Raw genomic sequence first — 22,811 nt, forward strand, 5'->3', positions numbered from 1 at the left:
AGAGCACTTGGGAGGAAATAAAAGTACAGAAGTATTCATTTTAGATCTCCCCCTCATGTCATCCAAGAGTTTTGTTTTGTGAAAGTTAATTTTCGTGTTCAGGAGCCTTTCAAAAAAATTCATTTTCTGCGAGGAAGTTTACTAAGGAGGAATTCCAGGGATAGATCTAGGCATGGCTGCTGGAAGTACAAGTTATATGGGCTTCCTGTCATCACATCTCACAATTTGCTATTTGTTCCATCTTTCAACATATATAGATTCAACTTGACTAGGTATGGAGATTAGATGAATTAAAGTGACATAATTGTATTGTGATCTGAGCCATAGAGTACGGGATACATAGTGGACTAAGCTGGAAACCTAATGAGAAAAGTTCTATTTTGAAATTCATGTGTTAGAATGAGCTGAAAATCTTTTACATCTTATAATGTCTCTTTATACTTTAAGAGGGCTAGATAATGCAATTTCCCTCACAACCAAAGAATCTGGAGGAGACTAAACTAATGTATGTGTTATGTTTACCATTTAGTAAAGAGACTAAAAGTAGGTCCATAGCTCAATTGGTATAGCACTTGGGAGCAATCAAGAAGATGTAAGTACGGAAGCATTCATTTTAGATCTTCCCCTCATGTCATCCAGAAGTTTTGTTTTGTGAAAGTTATTTGGCTGTCAACCCCCCCCCCCCCCCCTTTCTCCCTCCCACTCCCCATAAATTTTTCTAATAAATTCTTGGATTATCTTCACAAGATGAAGATGAGCAAGTCATTGTAGTAAATATTTTCAGTTGGTCTAATTTGGGCAGAAGAAGGGGGAATCAGGCTTCTCCAAACATTAGATGGCCCCCCCAAACATGGTAAAATATTTCACTCCCCCAAAGTATCAATCTCCCAACAAAATTCCGCAAGAGGTGTGCAGGTCAATATAATTCTGCAGATTCTTCCCCCCTCTTGTGGGATGGGTGTGTGCAAACTTCGAATAACAGAGGTATTCTCAAGATATTAAGTTAGTAGTGTATTTGGATTCCAAATTCCAGGAAAACAATATTGAAAATTTTGCCATGATTCAAATTCTCTATGAGGTTTCTGCTGATGGCTACAAAACTGAAACAACCCAATCACATTGGCTCAACCAAAATTCTTGGATCCATGGATTCTGGATTTCTGGCCCTGAATCTATAGCTGCATTTTGCCAGCGTGATACAAATGTTGGTTCATGGATCAGGATACCATTTGGACTCAATTGAAGTGAAACCACCTATGAGGCTAATTATTTTTTTTATTTTCATCTTATTGATTTGTTTTAAGTTCAGGTTAGGATAGATTGAGCTCATCAGCAATTAAATAATATAAACTTACATTCATGGATTTGGAACATTGTGGAATTGGGAAAACTTCTTTGTTTCCTTTTAAACTCTAATACCTTACTGTATGAGACCAATGTCTGACCCAATCAGAGTTAGCTAAAATGGGAACAGCAAAAACTTCATTCAGGACGACGCATTTAAAACGGCTTAGAAATTAAACGGGGCGGTCAAACATTTCGAGAGCAACATAAATTAAAACGGACAGTAAGTGTTTCAAACGTTTAGATTTTTCAAGTACAAGACCCAAAAAAAGGCAATATAGACCTATAAATTGAGGAATTATTATCTTAATGCATGTATCCAAAGTTCAAAAGCAATTATATTATCAAACACCCATTTCAAATTCCAAAACCCATTCCAAATTCCAAAATCCAAGCACCCTATATCAAAGAAGTATATCAAGATCACATATAGCATTGAGAATTTAACTACAGGTCCTGATTAATATAAAAATTATCCAAATCACAAATGGCATTGAGAATTAAACTACAGGTCCTGATTACAAGTAATTCATGAGAAAATGGGATGGTTATTAGGAACCCAGAATTAAACTACAGTTCCATATTATTATTAGAATCGAATCACATATAGCATTTAGACAATAAACTTGCATATTTGCATCATCACCCTTCTCTGGTAGAAGGCAGAGGACTAAATCAAGTGCAACATGGCTCAAATTTACTATATATAGTCTCGCTTATTAGGCTCTGCCAGATTCACTGAGGCAAACACCTCATATCCATGTCCAGTTACAAGAAGCAACACACTAACCCACGTTCAACTCACTTCCACCAGTAACCATTTGATTATGAAAACAAAAGTAGCAGATCAAATTGATTTCAGGCACATTTTACTAACACGCATGAATAAGGGAACTTAATTCATAGTAAAGACAAGAGTACTGAGGTAAACTGTAGATGTAAAGAGACAGAGAATTAAGAACACTATGGAAGTATGGATATGGGCATATAAGATACACCAATAATTGCAAATTCACAAGATCTCAGTTCGTCACTAGAATGGATTGAAAACGAATAACCAAATGTGCATCAATGGCATACACATATATTTATGGCATTAAAGACACAAAAAAAGGGCGTACCCAGTGCACAAGGCTCCCGCCACTATAGTGTCTGGGGAGGATCAATAATGTACACACTACGCAGCCTCACCCCTGGTTTCGCAGAGAGGCTGTTTCCAAACTCGAATTCGTGACCACTTGGTAAATTTAGAAACAATTTCCAACAATTGTGTCAATCAGAAAAAATATATATATTTCTTGACAACCCTACCAAAAAACCCTAATTTCATTTGATCTTTATTGTGGTTAAAGGCAAATCGCACCCTTTGAACAGTGGTGGACTTCAGCCTTATTTTTTGGACTGTTAGACTGCGTTTGGTAACAATTCTGCTCTCAAAAAAGTATTTTTGACGCACACATATTTTTTTCTATTTCTGCTCATAGAGAGTAATTACAGGGAGTAGATTGGCGTTTGGTAACCATGATAAAGAATGTTTCCGCCAAAAAAAACAAAGGAATGACGTTTGGTAGGCACCTTATAGAATCAATACCAACATTCATTATATAACTAAAATATCATTTCACTTATATATTTATGAAAAGACCATTACCTCTAATATAACACCATTAAACCAATAATTGTGGGCATAATTATGAAAATGCCACCGTACTAAAATATCATTTTCACTTATATATTTTTTCTAATTCTACTCATTTTGCATTTCTTCTAAAAGATGAAAAGTTTTTCCCAGACCTTTTCTCTACTAAACCAATGAACCAAAGCTGTATATGAGGATACATCATTTATAAGTCTCTTCTTCTTCAGAGAACATAACAATGCCAAAGCAGGATTCATTTGACCAGACTTGCATAAAGCCCAAATAATCGAATTGTAACTGCAAAAAGAAGGGAAAAAGCACTTGTCCGAAAGCACAGAGAGCACATAATATGCCTCATGAATTCTTCCAACTCTGCTGAGGTCAGAAACCAACATATTTGAAGTGGGTTTGGATGGATAATTCTCCAATCTCAATTTGGCAGAATTTTTTTTCCAACAATATAGACAAAAGACTGAATGATAGTATATCATTTCTGTACATCTCCTATGTGAAAATAATGCATACTCCAATATCCCTAAAGAGAGTAATCCACTCAAAAGAGTATTGCAAGGGAAGGCATACTCAGAGGTGACCCAAATCTTCTCATTAGACATACACTTCAACAACATTTGTATCAAGGCCTTTCTTGAATTCAGATGATAGTACATAATGGAGTTATAATCATAACAGTTGGCTTGTGAACAAAAAAAAAATGCTTGTATGGCTACATTGTTAACACTCTCTGGATTTACTGAATCCTAAGCCTAGGACGATACTCTAAAAACCCATAGGGCAAATAACATCTCAGTATACAAGCAATGATCTCAAAACCCATAGGCCAAACAAAATTCTCGGCATACAAGCCATACAAGCTATATACAGGCAACACTCTGAAAACCAATAGCCCAAACAAATATTTGATTATACAAGCAATCTCAATATTAACTTTACGAGCAATAATCAGTATACAAGAATCTTATTTTTTTTTTTAAATTCTGATCTATCTGTATCTCATATGCAAACAATTGAAAGCCAAACATAATTTACAAAACCCGCACAACCAGACACAGGAAGGGAAATTCAGGGAATGGTACAGAAAAGGAAACAAAAAATGGTGATTCTGGAGAACACATGTTGCTATTTGAGTTGTAGATGTTGAGGAAGGTAGAGTTGCAATGGACTCTGAAAGGAAAAGAAAAAAAAATAAGTAACCGGTTAAAGGGTAAGGTTATGCTCCATTAGAGATTTAATCTGTATGATTCTAGGGTTTGGGATTGAAAACCAAAACCAAAACCAATAATGGTTTTGCAGACAAGCGAATGGAGTGGGAGATGAAGAAGAAACACGAAGAGACAGAGAGACGATAGAAGTCGTGTGAGAGAGAGGGAGGCAGAGGATTAAGGCCATGGCCGAAGCATACCTGGGTTCTTGCATCTGCCTCCTGGTTAGTGCGCCTCAGTCGAGAGAGAAAGGTGAGTGAGAGTTGAGTCGAGTAGAGATCAATATATTCGACAGAGTTTTTATTAATTTTCGAGGGTGTTTTCGTTCGCACAATTTTGTTCACGAGCAGCAAAAGCCAAAAAACAAAATTGTTCTGTGAAAAGTGTCCATTGAGCACTTTTTTGAACCAGACTTGCTCATTGTGAGCAAAAAAAGGGACCGACGTGCCAAACGGTATTCTACTCACAATCCGCTCCCGAAGAACAAGAAATCAATGAAATCGTTTCCGGTGAGTGTTACCAAACGCAGCCTTAAAGTTAACTTAAGACCAGAAATCAGCCTGAACCTTGAAGAATCGAAGACGGAGAGAGAGAGAGAGAGAGAGAGGGAGGAAGTTTACCAACTCCGGCGCCGGTACTGCAAGGCCTGAAAGTCGTCGGAAGGGAATGGGCGTGGGTGAGGGCGACGGCGGCTTCAAAGATTCGAACACTCGCAGCTAGCTAGCGCAGTAGGGCTCCGTTCTCTGTTCTCTTGGTATTGAAGGCTGAAGGTCGAAGATGAAATGGAAAGACCGACAGAATAAAAAATATGATCTTGTAGGAGAATCTCTAGCACCGGCTGTTTTGCTATCTGGAATCATCGACATCAAGGCTTTTTAAGTTTTCTACTTTCTATACTAGGACTTGTTTGTTACCCCACGTTCTCCCTTTAATAAAGATTCTTTTATGCTAAAAAGGAATGGACGAAAAAAATGTAGGGCCTTAAATGTGGGGCGATAGTGTAGTTTCAAATACCTTTTAAACGTTTCATCAAAAAAAAAAAAAAAAACTTTTAAATGTAAGGGTCGCAACCAAGACACAGTCCAGCACGAAAAGACCGATCAACACCATGTAAATATATTTGATACATCTAAGCCAAATGAACCTGCTTTTTTGGCATTCATCATCCTTTAACTCATGTGATTACTATCGTATTCATGTATGGTTTGATCATCCAATTCTTCAAATCATTTTTGCCCTCGAATACAGTTTCATCATTTTGAATCTTTCAATTGCTACCGCACTCGCGTGTAGTTTGGTCACACCTTGTGAATTTTTCAATCATTATTACACTCTTACAATATGATCATCTTGAATATTTGTTTGCTACTACATCCTAGTATAGTTTGACCACCTAAAATCTTTCGGCTCGACCATGACAATATTTAAAGTCATTTTTATTATTTTCATTTATTGCGTGCCTTCAATCAAAGAGGGACGCTTTGTAGACATTGAATTTTGTCACCCTCGAGTGATCTCAGGATAGCGATAAATTGAGCCAAACTTATTTTGTTCCCAAAAGTCTCCCAATAAAAACATGATCATTTTGCCATTAGGGTGACTTGGATGCCCAAACCATAACAAGGGATAAAACTTTTAGGAAAGCTTTTTTTTTTATTATTATTATTATCATTTTAAGACTAACTCTATACTTTGGTATGGGGACGGCTCTATTTGACCACTATTTCATCACAATACTTATTCTACAAAACCGTCCACTTTGAGCATAGTTTCAATTGTATTCCTGAATAAATTTATGATTGGTCTTTACATATCTATATATTATTTTGAAAGAACTTTCCATAACCCTAAATATTTCGTGACTGGCTTGTCTCTCTTGACAACTACTATGATTGGTATTATCTTTCTGAAGAGACAAAGCTAAAATTTGCTTGAGCCAAGCTTATGAGAAATGCTAAGAATGGTGGAGAATTTATGTGCAACGTCGATCTACAAGTTCATTGGATGCAGCATACCACTTGGGAAGAGATAAAGGAATGAATGAAAAGCAAGTACCTACTAGACACATTCAGAGCTAGAATGTGTCCCAGTAGGCGAGAAAAAGGGCTCTCAAATCTACAAAGCGAGAGGGAGAAGATAAGTATATCCTATCACTTCCAAAGTATTATCGGATCCAATCGCATGGATCTTCTCCATATGGCATGCGATCCCTTTATTACATGAGATCAACATGCAATATTCTCCATTATTCTTCTTCCTTTTCTTCTCTGCTTTATATTTGTAAAGTTCGTCAATAAAATAAGAAAGTGATTGTATATATTCATTTTTCCATTCATTCAATGAAGGCAACCGATTTCATTCTATTGGACTTAATATTCTAACACAAAGTGACCAAGTGACCAAGTGGTCACGGGTTCGAGTTTCGAAACAGCCTCTTTGTGAAAGCAGGGGTAAGGCTGTGTACATTATGACCCCTCCCCAGATCCCGCAATGGCGGGAGCCTTGTGCACTGGGTATGCCCTTTTTTTTTTATCACTTCCAAATAAGTAGTTTAATGTAATACTGATTTAAGGAGTTAAAACAATACCAAAACAAGTTCGAAAATAGAGAAACAAACTTCCAGATCTAGGAGAAAATTCATATAACATAGTCAAGTAGTCATATAGACTCGAAAATCAGATCGAGTTCTCTTCTTAAATAAAAAGGAATCCTCCTAGTGACACTACAACAAGGGCAAAATTGTTAAATAGGACTCAAATTGATGATCAGAATACAAAATATTATAGACTAGTGAGGTATCAATAGATGCTACTACATTTAGGTTGAACAGATCAGAAATTAGACCTATTCAAATTCCAGATTCAGACCTTTAATGGCTATCATACTTGAGATGGGATTGTATCAGAAATTCAACTGATTATGAAATTGAAAACAAATTTTGAAAGTAAATAATGTCGACAAACAATTATGAAATCAAAATCGAAATCAGAAAAATAAAACTTTCAAAATCTAACAATCATAGTAATAGTAGGATTGAAGATACCACATATCAGAAAATGGAAACAATTGTAGGAAAATAGGAATTGGCTGGATCACACACCAGTCACACCTTGATTCACAAAAGAGAAAACCTCCTTGCAAGGAGAAAAGCAGCAACAACAACTTTTTGTCTTTTTTTTTTCTTAATAAAATTGTGAGCTAGAGAGAGCCCCCTTATCTTTATTTCTAAAACTGAGGCTGTAGTTTTTGAATCAATCAGGCTAGGAATCCCCATAGCCGATTCCTATAACAACTCACTAGTGGTTTTTAAAAGTCCAACTAAGTCTAAATAGAGCTAACAAACTACAAGTCCAATCGGGTTCAACTCAAATACCTTAAAACATAAAAGAAACAACTTAAACACATGAAATGAAGTGGACCCAAAGGCTAGGTCATGCTAAGCAACAATCTTCTTGGTCCTCCTATGAGGACAAGTCTTCAGTTCTACATCAGCTCTCCCCGGTTTAAAATAATTCATCTTCAACAAATAGGTAAACGACATGTAGCATTCATCACTCTGGATTTTGACATTTAAAATCATTTGTGTGGATCCAAGTGCTATCATGTCTTGGACGACCTTTACATTTAACAAGGCCTCCTCAATTTCATTAGCAAGCGGCGGCTGTAATTGGGGCAGGCTCGCATATGTTCAGTGTCACCTTCATCTAATTAGTGATGTCCCTCATATAGTTATATATTCTTATCCAATGTTTGAAGTGTTAATGTATTTCATATACGATCATGTATGAAAAACTGCCCCTTTTATTTTTTTAAAAATGATGGATTGTGAGTGCTTACAAATAAAAGTGGGGAAAATATATTTTCCATATACGAATAGTGCCAAGTGGCAACAAAGCCTAAGTTGCTCCAAAAGAAAGCACTAAGACTAAAAAGGGAGAGGGTTCCCCATATTGGGGAGGAAACACACTCCACACTGAGTGTTTTGAAAAAGGTATCATCCATATGGGATTCATAATTTGAGAATAAGTGAATAAAAGAAAAAGGGTGCGAGGGAAATTATACATTGACGATGTGACAATATTTTTTAAGTTACAATTCGTCAATAATTTTGCAAATAGTTTAACAAATCCGAATCATTTGAAAAAATAAAAAAATCTATATATTTTTCTTAAGATTTGAAATATTGATAGCTGTAAGTGCAGTATTGGTAAATGATGATAGACGAGTACAAAAGCCAATATACTATGTAAGTTAATCAGATCACCTTTTTTAGGCCGAAATTTGAGTTCTTTTTACTTGAATAAATGTTTTTTTGATAATTACGATTCTATTGGGTACAACAAGACCATAATCAAGGTTATTCTACAATCAAAGGCAAGGTTTTATAGGTTTACATGGAATCCAATTAGATTGTGGTTTGAGCCAGCCATAATCACCAAAACTGGATTAGAATGAATCAAAACACCTTTCTAAGGGTTAACCAAGTCCAATTACCAATTTTGAAACTTGATCAATGATATCTGTGTGTCTCACTAGATTGAGTTGGCCAGGATTCTATCCCTCAAAACTGAATAACTCATTACAAAATAAAAGGGTAAATGACACTAGGGATACTGGATACCCAATATTTGAGGTATCCCATGTGTGAAATTTCATGCTTTAGGTACCTCATGTTTGACCATAAGAGATATTACATATAAGGTTCCTTACTTTTTTTTTCATAATTCTAATTTTACTCCTCCCTAACTACTCGTTCTCCTGCACTCTTTCCCGTTGCCTTCTCTCTACTCGATATTGTGTCACCATCGAGAGGGGAGAGGTGGAGAGAGGATATCCTATTGTTGAAAATATTCCAAAAATAAGTAGGGGAAAGAGTATTTATCTTGTATCGTAGAAAAAACCTAGTTAATAACGTTGATGATGTACACCAACTATGACATCACAAATCTGAAAGTACATGGAGAAACTTAGGGGAAAGGTGGGGATGAGTTGTACTAACGGACATTTTTCTTAGGACTGTAAAGACCCCCTATGGTGTAAGCTGTGTTTTTGCAAATCAGTCTCCAAGATAAATCAACTCGTTAGGCCTCTCCAATAATTATTGCACTTGCTTATTTACTGGGCTTCGTCGAAACACTTTAAAGTTGTGCTAGATTGGGCACAAAAAAAAAAAAATCATAAGAAAATAAAGTGAGAATTTAAAATTGTTAAAGAAATGATCAAGACTTCATCTTTTTATATAGAAAAATAAAAACACCACTAATAGATGTGTCCAAAAAACATATGCGTAGGTAACCATGCATTTTCCTACAAGGCTTGTTTGTATCACATCTATGGTAATTTAGGTGCCCACAGCTAAAGAAGAATAATTAGTAGAGGAGTAAAATAATGGAAGAAGAAACGTTGATCAAGTGCAGCCCGACTCGCAAAATGGCGGAAGATTTTGGCGGGAAGCTGAGTTGGCAAGAGACACGTGGCAGTCCAACTCAGCATTTTCCCGCCAAATGATGAGCATTTTTATCACCCCTGACCTCGGCCTCCCGCCAAATCCTATTCTCTCTCTGATCTCTGCCTCCCTCCTTGCATCATCCGCAATGGATTCCTCCAGGTTGTCCCAAACAGCCTACGAAGCATCGGAATCGAAGCCATCACCATCACATCTCGATCACTTCAAGTCCAAGAACATTGACCCCAAATCCACTTCGCTCAAGGGAATCCAAGCATCGGTTCAAGATCCATGGAGCTTGAAAACTCCAGAGAAGCCGACACAGCTCCCTCGGAGAATCCGAAACAGAGGTGCAGTTGCGTTTTCTGTGAATCAAGTGAAGGAGTTCGCCCAAGGGCTCCGGACATCGCATATAGAAGGTCTGTCTGATCGACAAGATCAAAGCAGATCGAATGCAAATGTTTCATCTGTAGAAAGTCAAAAGCGTCCGGAGTCGAGTTCTGGTTTAGTGGGTAAATCTTCGAAGAGCAGCGAAGGATCTACTAAGCTCCCTCAGAAGTAAGATCTTAGTTCCTTTTTCCCTGTCACTGTTACTTGAAGTCAATATGATATTATTAGCCCCGAGCATTAACCAATTTTATTGTTTGATTCTTGATTCAGGTACGAGTTACTGGGTGAATTCTTTGATAGCATGGAGAGTTCAATTCGGCTGCTTCAGTTGAAGGGATCGATGTCTACATTTATGAACATTTGCTCAAAGATTGAATCATTAACAGACAGGTAGGCTCTAGTCCTACAGTGGATCGCCTAGAAGGGATGGAAGATCCCTAATTTATGATCTTATGAGCTTTTATTCTAACTGTTTTTCCACTCCCCCCTCCCCTCTCTTTTTCTTCAGTAAAGATGTTGTTTGTATTTACTATGAGTTACAAAAGAGAGTAAACCCTAGGTTATGATTTTATGAGCTTCTGTCCTTACTGGTTTATACTTGTGTTTTTCAGGAGGTTTTCTTATGCCCATTTAGCTCAAATAAAGTACATCTTGCCCGAGGCTATTTTAATAAAGAAGATTCTACTGCAAGATGAGCGAACCCTCTGTATGAAGCCGGAGCTTCAAGTTACCTTGCAGTCCAATGCCTTCAAAAATGATAAGAAGCAGAAAAAGGGAACTAGGTACTTTAGTTTGAGGAAGGTGTTCCGTGAGCGGATTTTAGATTTCTTCAAGGCTCACCCTGAGGTACACATTGGTTATTTTTATTATTCCATGTCTTTCCAAGCAACCACCTCCTATTTATGGGATTTAGTATCTTTTTGTATTTGCAGTGTGGTTGCTCTGATTCCTTAGTCTTGTGATATTTGCAAACATGCTGCTTCCAGAGGATTTGACTTGTTTTCTTCTGTTTCTTCTCTCCAAATGATCACAATATAGTTAATCCGTGTTCTAGTAATAATTAGATACTGCTGTGAAGTGCATTTTTGTTATCTTTTTTCTTTCATTGGTCTTGTTGATATAAGGGCCATCTTGTTTCAGGAGTCATGTTAGATTAATGTTTTTTATGGGTTTTTTTTTCAAGGAGAGAGTTTTTATCACACAGCCGTGTATGTGAGAGGGTAAAAGTTTCAAGACATTAATTAATGGGTGGGGGTTTATGGCTTTTTCAACTCTTTGTGAGAGGGGACATGACCGTGCATGCTTATACGGCCATGTATGAAAACTTCCCCCTTTTTTTAATGAGAAGATAGTAAGTTAGGTTTATGTTTGGTTCAGTGGGAGTGTTAATCACATATAATTCTCTCTGAATAACTTTCTGATACATTCTATCAATTAAATTAGCTTCCTTCTTCTTCTTTTTTTCACATTTGCAGATCGATGTGGGTGAGTTGGTTTACTGTTTTAGATTTCATTCTTTTGTAACACATTATCTTATGTTGAGTTAATGATATTGCAATCTTCTTCAGGGGAATGAAATTCCGGGCGAAACGCTGCCAGAGCCCTTCAACCAAGCAAAACAAGTACTCTCAAGCACAGTCACTGCCTGCAAACCCTCATTGCCCAATGAGACATCATCTAATGCTCTTCCCCATCCGACAGCAGTTGCATCTCACCTGTCTAAGTCTTTCCAGAAGCGCTTTTCACAGAAAGTTTTGCCAAAATTATCTGATGATATTCCCAAGCCTTCTGCTCTGCCACCATCAAACCCTTGCCCCAAAGAATCATCTTCCAATGAAGAAACTCTCACTTCTGTTGCTCCATCATCTCTTGGATGTTCTTCAAAATCGACCAATAAAATATTATCAAGATTCTATGCGTCTCCCAGTACTGTGGCACAGTGCAAAGAGACAGAACCAATGAACAGTGAGGACTTCTCATCATCAGAAATTGCTGGCACTCAGGGTACTCCTGCAAAACTCACCTCAACTCCTATCAAGCTGATGAGTATTACTCCAGTATCACAGACACCAAAGAGATGTCGTATGAGCCCAGATGATGACTCCAACACACCGAACAAATTAACGAGGCGTCCAAGCCGGACCAGGTCATTGAAATTTGACACCCCTGTAAAGAATGAAAAACCTGATGATGAGTTGAATGTAATGGAGCGGGCAATAGTTGATACTGATATTATTGATATTCTTCCAGAGGCCCTTTTAAAATCAGTAAGTCCTTACTAAGCTTGTGGGTTTGTTTTCTTTAATTTTCCTTGGACTCTTCACATGCCGAAAGGAATTCCAATAATAGGTTGATTGAATTGATACATTTACCATTTAATGTTTTTCCTGATGTTATTGTAACCCTGTCAAACTTTGTAGTTTCTGTTTCCATTGAAGTGCATCATACTCCATATGAATGAGAATGCTTACGTCAATTCTGGTTCCATGATTTCCAATTCTGGTTCCATGATTTCAGTGAAGGATATAACCAACATGATTCCTTGCAGATAAGAGAAAAAGAGAGGAAGGCAATGGTGCAACAGGATGCACGTGTGTCACAAGCAAATCAGAGGCAACAGATGATTGCATGCCTGCCTAAGCTGTTTGACATGATCCTACTCATATTTCAGTCAATTAATCGTTCTGTTATGACAAAGGAAGAGCTAATGCACAAGATCATTGCTAGCCATTTTGATATAATTGATAGAAGTAAGAGATTGATTATTATAAATGGAAGAAGATTAGAAGATAAATTGAAGCTTCTTTTAAGCTAAATTTCCGTGATTTCTCTTTTCAGGAGAAGCTGAAGAACAGTTGAAATTATTAGAGGAATTAATTCCCGATTGGATTTCCAGGAAGGTGGCATGTAGTGGAGATTATCTCATCCGGTAAGTTAGCTCGAGTGTTAGATCATTTCCTATTGTGAGTTTGTGTGTACTTCTGCACCATATGGAATATCTTGAATCATGGTGAAGATGCATTCATTTGTAGATTTTATATAGTCCTCCCTGTTCAAAAGTTTAATGAAATTCTATCAGAGATTTTGTAACATTTTTCTCGATTCAATTTAAAGCAGTTGGTGACATTTCTATGGGCTTTTTCTGCAGTGTTAATAAGAATGCAAGCCCTGAATTGATACGTTCGAAACTTGCAGAAGCTGAGTAAGATGGTGAGAAATTTAGAGATCTCCTCAGGCTGTCTTTGTCTTCAGGGAAATTGAACTGTGGCTGGAAAGTATAAAGGTGACATTGATGGAAAGTAAGTGTTCCAGCAGCCGAGGCCAAATCTGAGCTTACGTTTTTGTTATTCTATTTTCTCTTGCCACATCCAGATGGACCGCTCAAGCAAAGTTTTCCCTTTTCCCCCTATTCATGTTATGGGAGAAAGAAAGCTAATCGCACCGTAGTGTGTACCTATGCCCAGGTACAGCCGCGTGCAAAATGACCAGCGCACCCCTGGTCCTTTCTGCCTCCTCTTGTTATTTATCTAAACAGTGACAGCAAGTCTATGAGAAAGCCTTCTGTCTGTCTATCTGCGAAGGCTGGAAGTTGGTTTGATTCAGGATTCATTGTAAATATTAATTTTATTTGTGATTATGCTGTTCTGATGCCAAGTTTGCACCTAATCAGATCAATATATATCTCTCTTTGATTGAGCATTCAACCAGATTTGAAAGGAATTTTAGCTTATCAAGCTAAAGTTCAAAATCACATAAAACAGGAACTTGGCTAATAAATGCTGCTGTAAGCATATGATTTATTGTACAACCACTATGAAATCTTGTACATGGTATTATTCTGGTTTTGTCTGCACTCCAGAAAACATTTTTCAATATTTCATATCCAAACAAATAGAATCTCTTTTTTATACAGTAAAAAGTAGACCGTATTCATCAAGAAATAAATAACAGAGACAGACAGGGAGATTCACGCAGCTTATGGTTGAGTTATGTTCTTGAACCCATAGGACTGGTTATTGCAATGGCTTCCAGGTATGGAAGTAATGGCAGCTAAAGCAGGGGCAAGAATGCAAGATAGACAGAAGCAGGAGCAAGAAAGAAAAATAAACCTTGTTATTCAGGTTTTGTATACATTAAAAAGTAAATCTTATTATTCTGGTTTTGAATTGTTGTCTTCACTCCTCATAGATTGGTTGATGGCTTGATGTTATTAGGAAAGCTGGTTTTTGAAGGGGTGTCAATCAGTACGGTTTTGAGTAATTTTAATAAATGGCTCCAAACCTGGGAGTAGGAACTGATTATTGATGGGACAGCTTCTAGTTCCTTACTAAATATCAATTTCTAAGCATACAAACACGAAATGTCTATTTATAGGGATGCATGATTAAGTACTTTCAAGGGAAATTTTCATTCATAAAAATACAAATAAATCTAAAATTCCACACTTTCAATTCACTTCGGCCACCCACCGAATGTGAGCTCAAAGTTCAAATGGCTCAAATGCGAAAAATTATCTCCTCCAGTTTTCTGCCCGGCCTAGTTCCAGTTCCTCTAAGAGGGGGGGTGGATCCCACCCGGGTAGAGTGGTCATTCCAGTCCTCCCTTGTTAGAGAAACTGGGGAACTAGGCTGGGCAGGGAATTGGAGGTAATAAAGATCCCTCAAAGACCGGATCTTTATTTCCTCCAGTTGCCAATAGGCCCTTGACAATTGCACCAAAAAAAAATATATAAAAATAAAATAAAAATAAAAATCCTCCCAAACACTCTGCCTGGGTGGGGTCCACCACCACCCCTATTAGAGGAACTGGGGAATTAGGTTGGGCAAGGAATTGGAGGAGGTAATTTTCCCTGAAAGACTCTAATGGGTGAAGGATCGAGCTCTTCTCCTGTGACCCCAACTCTTAGGGAGTGCCCAGGGAGGCATCCAACAGTGCTGGGCTGTTGGACATGAGGGAATGAGGGAATGTGTGCTTGCATGGGGCCCGGTGTGCATCCTGGCATGCCCAGCAGCCCAGCGCTATTGGATGCCTCCCTAGGCAGGCTCACAGGAGAGGAGCCGAATCCAATGTGTGAAGCGCTTCCTCCCCATACATCGCCCCTGTGTTGGGCTGCGTGTCCGGGGCAGCAAGGCCATGGTTTTAGTGCACGGTATCGGAACGAGTATTGGCAACACGTAAAATCGATATGATATCGGCCTAGATCGGCTTTTTCGGACAAGAATACCCCTGAATTTCCTTAAAAAATTAATTTTCTGACAATTTTACCCCTTGTTCGTACCGTGCTATCGATACGGTATCGGTATCAGTGACTAACAAAATCGGTATGTATCGCCCGATGTGGGCGATACGATACCGATACTTAGAACCATGAACAGGGTTGTCCGATGTGCATAGGACTACCTGCAGCTCCACAGAAGAGCCCTATCAGAGTCGACTCCTTTGTTCAGGGGGTTCAAATCCTCTACTGTCGAGCTGCCTGGCAGGACCCTACTGCGAAGACAAAGCAAGGCAGTAAATGACCGCCTTACCCCCACTTGGGCAAGGCGCTCGGGCAGGGGTAAGGCGGTCATTCCTTGTCTTACTGTGTCTTGGCAATAGGGTCCTGCCGGGCACCTCGGCAGTAGAGGATCCAAATTGTTGTTCAGGATATATATCTTGCTGACATGGAGTACAGTGATTTCCAAATGGCAATCTCATCCAATTATCTATTTGACTAAAATATCCCTGATTATTGTCCCTATTTGCGAGTTGCTCTGAGTCTCTGACGTTCTCTACTGTATCCATGAAGGCATGAACCATGATTATACACAGTAGTTGTTAGTAGTTACTCGCATCAACAGTAACCCCGATCTCTGTCTCTACTCTCTCCTCTTTTCTGGTTTCAGCTACGTTGGAACGTTGCTTTGCCCAATTGTTGAGAAACAAAGATGAAGATCATGGTTGCTTTAAAACGGGTTATCGACTACGCCGTCAAGATACGAGTGAAGCCCGACAAGGTAACCCAAAACCTAAGTTTGAATTTTAACTCGTTCTTCATTATCAATTCGTAATCGTTTTCTTGACTGAAATTGAATGACCATGGATACCTGCAATCGAAAACAAATTAGAGCGGTGTTGAAACAAACAACGTTAAGATGTCGATGAACCCTTTCTGCGAGATAGCTCTTGAGGAAGCCCTTCGTATCAAAGAATCTGGACTGGCTTCGGAGGTGATCGCCGTCAGCATGGGACCCGCTCAGTGTGTTGACACTCTCAGGACGGGACTTGCAATGGGAGCTGATAGGGCCATCCATGTCGATACTTCCTCCTTACTCTATCCTCTCTCCGTCGCCAAGCTCCTCAAAGCGCTCGTCGACGCCGAGAAACCCGGTCTCCTCATCCTCGGTAAACAGGTCCATCAATCCATCTTTAGAATGAATTTTTGAGTTCTAGTAATAGGGTTTGAACTACTTTTCGATCTTTAAAAATTAAAAATAGAATTACTGTACTTGGGTTACGGAAATTTGCTGAAAGTTTCAAATTAATAGCTTATATTTTTTGCTGTGGTGGAATTTAATGTTAATTTTTTGAAGTGAAAAAATTGAGAGGGGGGGGGGAGGGGGGAGGGGGGAGGGATTCTGTATGCAGTTCCTGTGGTGTCTGAGTTTGGGTTTATGGGCTTTCTTCCTACTTGTATCGGTTTTGTTGGACATCTCTTTACTTGCCGAATCTAACGCTATGGGTTACTGCTTGTGATTGTTTGTATTCTTGTGCAGGCGATTGACGATGATTGCAATCAAACAGGGCAAATGGTAGCTGGGCTGCTCAAGTGGCCACAGGGTACTTTTGCTTCGAAGGTTGGGTTTTCATCCACAATTTAAATACCTGGATGCGTGTTGACCTCTTTGAAGTTCTTTTTTTTGGGGTGGTGGGGGTTGGGGGTTTAAGCCAAGAAGATCCTTTAAATCATTTTTTCTTGGGAAAAAAATGCATATTAAATCTTGAGGCACCGGCTGTCAGGTTCGTAATAAGCCATGTTTCCCAGATCCTTTTATTCTAAACAAGATGCTACTTTACTGAGGATCCTAGCATGCCAATTAAGTGGTCAATACTGCATTGATGTTATGTTTTCACTTGGCAAAGCCTTATGAACCTGTTATTTGTTAGAAATTCTCCTGTTGAGCAGGAAACAGGATCCTGGTTGACACATTTAAATATTTTTTTTAATGTGCTCGGTGTTTAATTTTGTTTGTGCATTAGAGTTTATGGATCAGAAATTTTTTTTTGGAGTTTTTCTACTGCTTTCTTGTTTCTAGGGCTTCATGCATCTTGAAATGTAATGGGATGTTGGGGTGTTGGATTGACAACATTTTGATTTATCATCTATTAATACTTGTTCTAATTTATTATGATCTTTCGCTGTTTACTGGTAGGTTGTACTTGACAAAGAGAAGCAGGTAGCAACAGTAGACAGGGAGGTGGATGGAGGTCTTGAGACTTTGTGCTTAGATTTACCGGCAGTAATCACGTAAATATCATTTCCCCTTCACTGTCTCAGTATGCGAGTTGCACTTGTTTATTTTTAGTCTTTGGAGCAAGTGATAGTTACTGAAATCATTCTTCCTTCAGAACCTTACAACTTCTGCCTCTGGTAACTAAATAAAACCCTCTTTAATAAGTTGGTCCAAAAAATATACTGCAGTTATATTAGGTGGATTTTGTTTCAGATATATTTTTTCTTGCTTCCAAGAGCATGATTACTCGGATCAATAGAAAAATTCTAAATCACAGGGCCATCTTTTGTGGTCAGGAACTCTCTAGTTCTAATTTCATATTTTCTTTCCTAGTTTGTAAAATTAGAATAATATGTCAATTCTCAGGCCAATATATTTCAAGGTGCAACAGAGATACTAGAAGAAAGATTACAAGTCCTTTTGGAACCCAAAAAATGGGATATTTGGGTTGTGTATTATATTTCTGATTTTCATTGATTAAAGGGCTTCCAGGCAATGCATATTCTTAACCCTGATACGTCTTAGTCCCAAAACATGACTTATATGCTGCTGTGGATTTTGAATAAAGCATTTCATATTTCATTCTCAGAACATTTCCCAGTGTAATTTTCCCACTCTGAATTTCTTTGAGGTTGTTTCACCAAAATTTCCTGAACTGAATTTCCTTCCAAACTGTTCTTTCCGTCCTATGCTGCTCTGCAACAATGTGGCGATGATATGTCTAAACTCGCTAAACAGCAAGTATATACCCATCCCACAGGTAGGATTGAAGAACAGAAAATTCCAGCAATCAAGGTGGGCCTGGTAGGTAAAGGACCAAGGCTCAGATGAAGCCCAAAATCTGGTCAAAAGGGTTAGCTAGGGTAGGAGAAAAATATGGAGGTGATCCAAGGGTTGGATCGATGGTTTTATGGCTATCACAAGCAGAATAGAAATAGTACAAACCAGAACTAACAATCCATTGGACGGATCAATACCAAAATTGGTTTGATTGTAGGGCTTGGTCAATGGAGTTAAACCTCCAAATGTCACAGCAAGATGAAGGCTAGATTAATAGATATGATAGAAGGAATGAAATTATTAACTTAATACCTATAACAGAATCCAGCCATGGTATGCGGCTGGAACCAAGGTTGATGGTCAGATGTGGAGATAACAAAGAGACCTGAAATTAGAAACTAAGAGAGAAATAGCCACTCACAGACCAGAAGGAAATCTGGCCACTGGATGGGGCTGAAACTGATATCAAATAGAGGTGTGGAAGAGCTTAGGAATTTGTGGAATAACTTGGTTAAGCTGTTTAATAAGATTAAGAGCAGAAGAAAAAAAACTAGATGAATGGAGGAGAAGCATTGTGGTTCCCATTTATAAAAATAAAGGTGATATTCAAGTTGTAATAACTTTAGAAGAATAAAATTTGCAAGTCATAGTATGAAATTATGGGAGAGAGGAATTGAAACACGCTTGAGATAAAAAAAAAAATCTAATATTTTGGATAACCAATTTGGTTTTATGCTAGGAACATCAACGACAAAAGCTATTTATTTGCTTAGGAGATTAATGGAAAAATTTAGAGAATGTAAGAAGGATCTCCCCCTATGGTCTTTATTGACTTAGAAAGAGCTTATTGATAGAGTCTCTTGGGAGTTAATTTGGCAAGTGTAAAGAAGAGAAGTGTTTTGAGTAAATATGTGGAGCTGAATGTTGGGCAGTGAAGAAACAACATAAAAACAAATTTAGTGTATTTGAAATGAGGATGTTGAAATGGATGAGTGGTAAAACTAGAAAAGATAAAATAAGGAATGAACAGATTAGAGCTAATTTAGGAGTGGCTCTGATATATGATAAGTTGCGAGAAAGATGTTTGAGGTAGCATGAACATGTGCAACAGAAACTTTTGATGATTTGCAGATCGAAGGAGCTAAAAGAGCCAGAGGTAGGCATGGTTTAAAATCTCAATATCAGTAAACTGATATGGATCATCCCATATAGGATGGTTTTACCCTCTCATTTGGTGAAATTTTTTTGGATAGATTTACACCTGAATTGGACCATACAGTCATACACAGATACGAAATTGGCATGTATCAGTATCGCCAATCCGATACCCGATTATTTAAACCATGGGGGTAGGCCTTAAACAACTCTAGGAGAAGAAGTGAGGAAAGAGTGAAAGGCATGCTTAGCTTAAGACTTGTAACAAGAATCGCTCTGAATAGAGCTGATTGGAGAAAAGGGGTCCATGTAGCCGACACCTTTTAGTTGGGATAAGGCTGAGTTGAGTCAAGACTACTACCACCACTATACCCCTGTAACTAGGAAACGTAATTCCTCCCCCAACACAAAATTTTGCTATGTTAGATACTCATCTGTATTAGCATTATATGCTGAAACTTGGGCATTATACTGGTTAATCCTTTATCAAAACATCCTTCTTGTTTATGAATGCATAATGTTCCATAATTAATCATTATCTTATGTGGTTTTGTGGCGTATTAACAATTTGAGGATTGTAGGTACAAAACCCACTTATGGCCTCAATGTATTTTCATTTAAGGATGATATATCTGAATCACATGGATACATTTTTTAATCAAATTCAAATGTGGATACATCCAATTTAAGTCTTTGATCTGATCAAATCCTACCCTACTGATGCTGCAATGATTAGTCTTCCATCAGAATCGCAATCCATGCATTGTCATGTGCCACAAACAATACTAGAATTGGGAGTGAGAGAAGCAAAGACTGAAGTGAACAAATTGTGAGACATTGTTTGTGGCTGGCACTTCAGAATTGGGTGTTTATAAAAGGAGTGAGTGATAACTTCTTGGTTTTGTCTGGTTGCAACAAAATGGAAAGCAAGGGAAGTGAAATTGATAAATAAGAAAAAGGAAAGTTTTGTAACCTACTTAAAACTCTTTCCCTGTTTAGCAAGTTTTTTTTTCCAGATGTACAAAGGGGTTTGGTTGCAGAACAAAATAAAATTTAATAATCAGGTTTGAAATGCCTTGGAGTTAATTATACAATCATGTTAGGTAATCTTTACAAAAGTTTCTCATTTTACTATTGATTTGATTTTACTTCCCCTCGCTTTATTTCCTTTGCAACCAGACAGAGCCCTTAGGAAATATTTTTTTAGGCCATTCAGTTGCCTTTGAAAACCGGGGAAGGGATTGTCTATTAATATGTGACATGGGACTTGATTTTAATCATGTGCTGATTCTCGTTTATTTGTTCATTATTCATGTAAAGATGTTAGATTTTGTTTTTAATTTTTAAATAGGTAAAACAATGATGGTATTAGGTAATTTGGAATTCTCTCTTTGAGTGTAAGCTTATATTACTTCAACTCATTCTTGTTAGCGTTTTTTTATTTATTGGACATGAGCCCTGGAAATTACATGTTTTAGTTCAATTTTATTTTATTAACCTTGCTGTAACTTATGGGTGATGTTTAATATTTGCACTTGTGTTCATACTTGGTCCAGTACTTACTCTCTTTTTTGGTTTTGGTGGGGTGGGGGGGGGGGTTGTTGTGTTTATTTGTTCCTTGATGCAGCACGGATTTGAGATTGAACCAGCCAAGATATGCAACACTTCCCAACATAATGAAAGCAAAATCAAAGGTTATAAAGAAGGTTACTCCTGCAGAGCTGAATGTGGAAATCAAGTCTGATTTGGAGACTGTTCAAGTAACTGAACCCCCAAAGAGGAAAGCTGGGGTTATTGTTTCCTCTGTGGATGAACTAATTGACAAACTGAAAAACGAAGCCCATGCCATTTAATTGTTACTTATCTTCATTGAAATTGCTCAATGAATCACTTTACATGCTGAAGGGTTTCTTCTTTTACAGATCCCTTTTATTGCTCAAATGTTAATATAAGGTGATCCTTGTAAGGTTTTACCGGTTGACCCTAATAAAGTTGTATCCATGGTTTTAAGGATCTCCTTGGTATGATCTCTATTTTAATTTCTTAGGCTATTTAGTGTGATTTTTGCACTTCATTTCAGAGAAATTGAAATTAAGTCAGAGAAATGGATGTGTCACATTGATGTGGATAAATGATTTTTGTTCTGTTAAAAATGAAAAATCATTCACTAGCAACAGAAATATATGCCTAGGAAGAGGTGTTGGAAATGCTTATGTGGATAAGTTGTTAATATATTCAAGTTTGGGATTTTCTACTATGCAGAATTTATTTTTCCACACCTTTTTACAACACTGTATAAGCTACCATGTTTGGAATTTCAACCTTATATTTCAAGGGTCAAGCTAAAGTTTCTCAAAAAAAATACTAAAATTAAATTATTAATTTTTATATCTCTGTGAGAGAGAATTGGGGTGGGCCAAAATATGTTCATAAATTTTAAAATTTTGAATGTCAAACTATTATTTGATAAATATTTGGATAATTAAAATAAACCTATCTTAACTAGAAACAATCACCCTAAAATATTTTATTCAAAAGATTTGTTGATTGGGTCTCCCATATAATGTTTGGAGGTTGGAGACTCTATTGTGTCATGAGGAATATTCATGGGACAATTCTGACAAGTGGAAGTTTAGTGAATGGTATGGATTTTCCACATGTCAAATCTTATACTCAACTCCAATCTATATATTTTCATATACTCGCAAACAATACATCCTCTTTATAGTTCTAGACTTTTTAATGTTTTATTTTGCCACTTGGAAAATTTTCTGCTTGATTTAAAACTAGACAAGTAAACATGATTTGAAAAATTGAATTGGAATTTAGTGAAACGATTGATACAAATCTGAATTGATCAAGATATAGAGGTGCACATTTTTTTTTGTTTTTGGGACCTATTTGTTTCATTTTTCCTGTTGATTTGAGTTGGATTTGATGTTCGTGGTGTTTAGATGCTACATCTATAAGCGTAATTGAGGAATCCATGTGTTCGATTACTTATTTTATTTAAAAATAAATTGAAATATTTTATAATATCCATGAAATTTCATTTTTAATTTGATTATGTAATGTACTGCTATATTGATAATTGTTGGTTGCATTGGATCCAAAAATCTTGATTTTTTAAAGAAATTTAAAAATAAATTTTATGTTAAAGTTTTTGTTTCATTATATGGTGTGGAATGCACATACTTGACTAATGACAAACACAAAACTTGCAACTTTAATACAGAATCTCCAATAGCATAAATTAGGTTCTGACATAATGTATAATTAATTAATTTTTAAGCTATGGAGCCTAGGTAAAGTCATTAAAATATATCTCTCGCTTTAGCCATTTC

General features: G+C 37.3%; 2 protein-coding genes across 3 annotated transcripts; both read left to right on the top strand.

Annotated features, from left to right (window-relative positions):
• Window positions 1-9,735: 9,735 nt before the first annotated feature.
• Window positions 9,736-13,408, top strand: LOC122641692 (CDT1-like protein a, chloroplastic). 2 transcript variants are annotated; one of them, XM_043834980.1, is made up of 8 exons: window positions 9,741-10,207; window positions 10,310-10,429; window positions 10,651-10,885; window positions 11,608-11,874; window positions 12,025-12,306; window positions 12,588-12,789; window positions 12,878-12,968; window positions 13,188-13,408. In XM_043834980.1, exons 1-8 carry the CDS (start codon window positions 9,798-9,800, stop codon window positions 13,243-13,245), a joined length of 1,665 nt encoding a protein of 554 aa, XP_043690915.1. In that variant the 5' UTR covers window positions 9,741-9,797; the 3' UTR covers window positions 13,246-13,408. The 2 variants fall into 2 exon arrangements, with proteins under 2 accessions (XP_043690914.1, XP_043690915.1); XM_043834979.1 differs by having other exon boundaries at window positions 9,736-10,207; window positions 11,608-12,306.
• Window positions 13,409-15,876: 2,468 nt separating this feature from the next.
• LOC122644247 (electron transfer flavoprotein subunit beta, mitochondrial) lies at window positions 15,877-21,482 on the top strand. Its single transcript, XM_043837884.1, has 5 exons — window positions 15,877-16,035; window positions 16,147-16,431; window positions 16,795-16,875; window positions 17,452-17,546; window positions 21,095-21,482. Exons 1-5 carry the CDS (start codon window positions 15,967-15,969, stop codon window positions 21,318-21,320), a joined length of 756 nt encoding a protein of 251 aa, XP_043693819.1. The 5' UTR covers window positions 15,877-15,966; the 3' UTR covers window positions 21,321-21,482.
• Window positions 21,483-22,811: the final 1,329 nt, after the last annotated feature.

The sequence above is a fragment of the Telopea speciosissima genome, chromosome 10 (assembly GCF_018873765.1).
Source record: "Telopea speciosissima isolate NSW1024214 ecotype Mountain lineage chromosome 10, Tspe_v1, whole genome shotgun sequence".
NCBI classification, from domain to species: Eukaryota; Viridiplantae; Streptophyta; class Magnoliopsida; order Proteales; family Proteaceae; genus Telopea; species Telopea speciosissima.

Excerpts from the sequence above, each read along its gene's own strand:
- LOC122641692 (XM_043834979.1), top strand. The coding sequence starts at position 9,798 with ATGGATTCCTCCAGGTTGTCCCAAACAGCCTACGAAGCATCGGAATCG. Across the intron at positions 10,886-11,607 it reads TCTTCAAGGCTCACCCTGAG|GGGAATGAAATTCCGGGCGA; the intron begins GTACACATTGGT and ends AATCTTCTTCAG. Across the intron at positions 12,969-13,187 it reads AGTGGAGATTATCTCATCCG|TGTTAATAAGAATGCAAGCC; the intron begins GTAAGTTAGCTC and ends CTTTTTCTGCAG.
- LOC122644247 (XM_043837884.1), top strand. The coding sequence starts at position 15,967 with ATGAAGATCATGGTTGCTTTAAAACGGGTTATCGACTACGCCGTCAAG. Across the intron at positions 16,432-16,794 it reads TCCTCATCCTCGGTAAACAG|GCGATTGACGATGATTGCAA; the intron begins GTCCATCAATCC and ends ATTCTTGTGCAG. Across the intron at positions 16,876-17,451 it reads AGGGTACTTTTGCTTCGAAG|GTTGTACTTGACAAAGAGAA; the intron begins GTTGGGTTTTCA and ends GTTTACTGGTAG.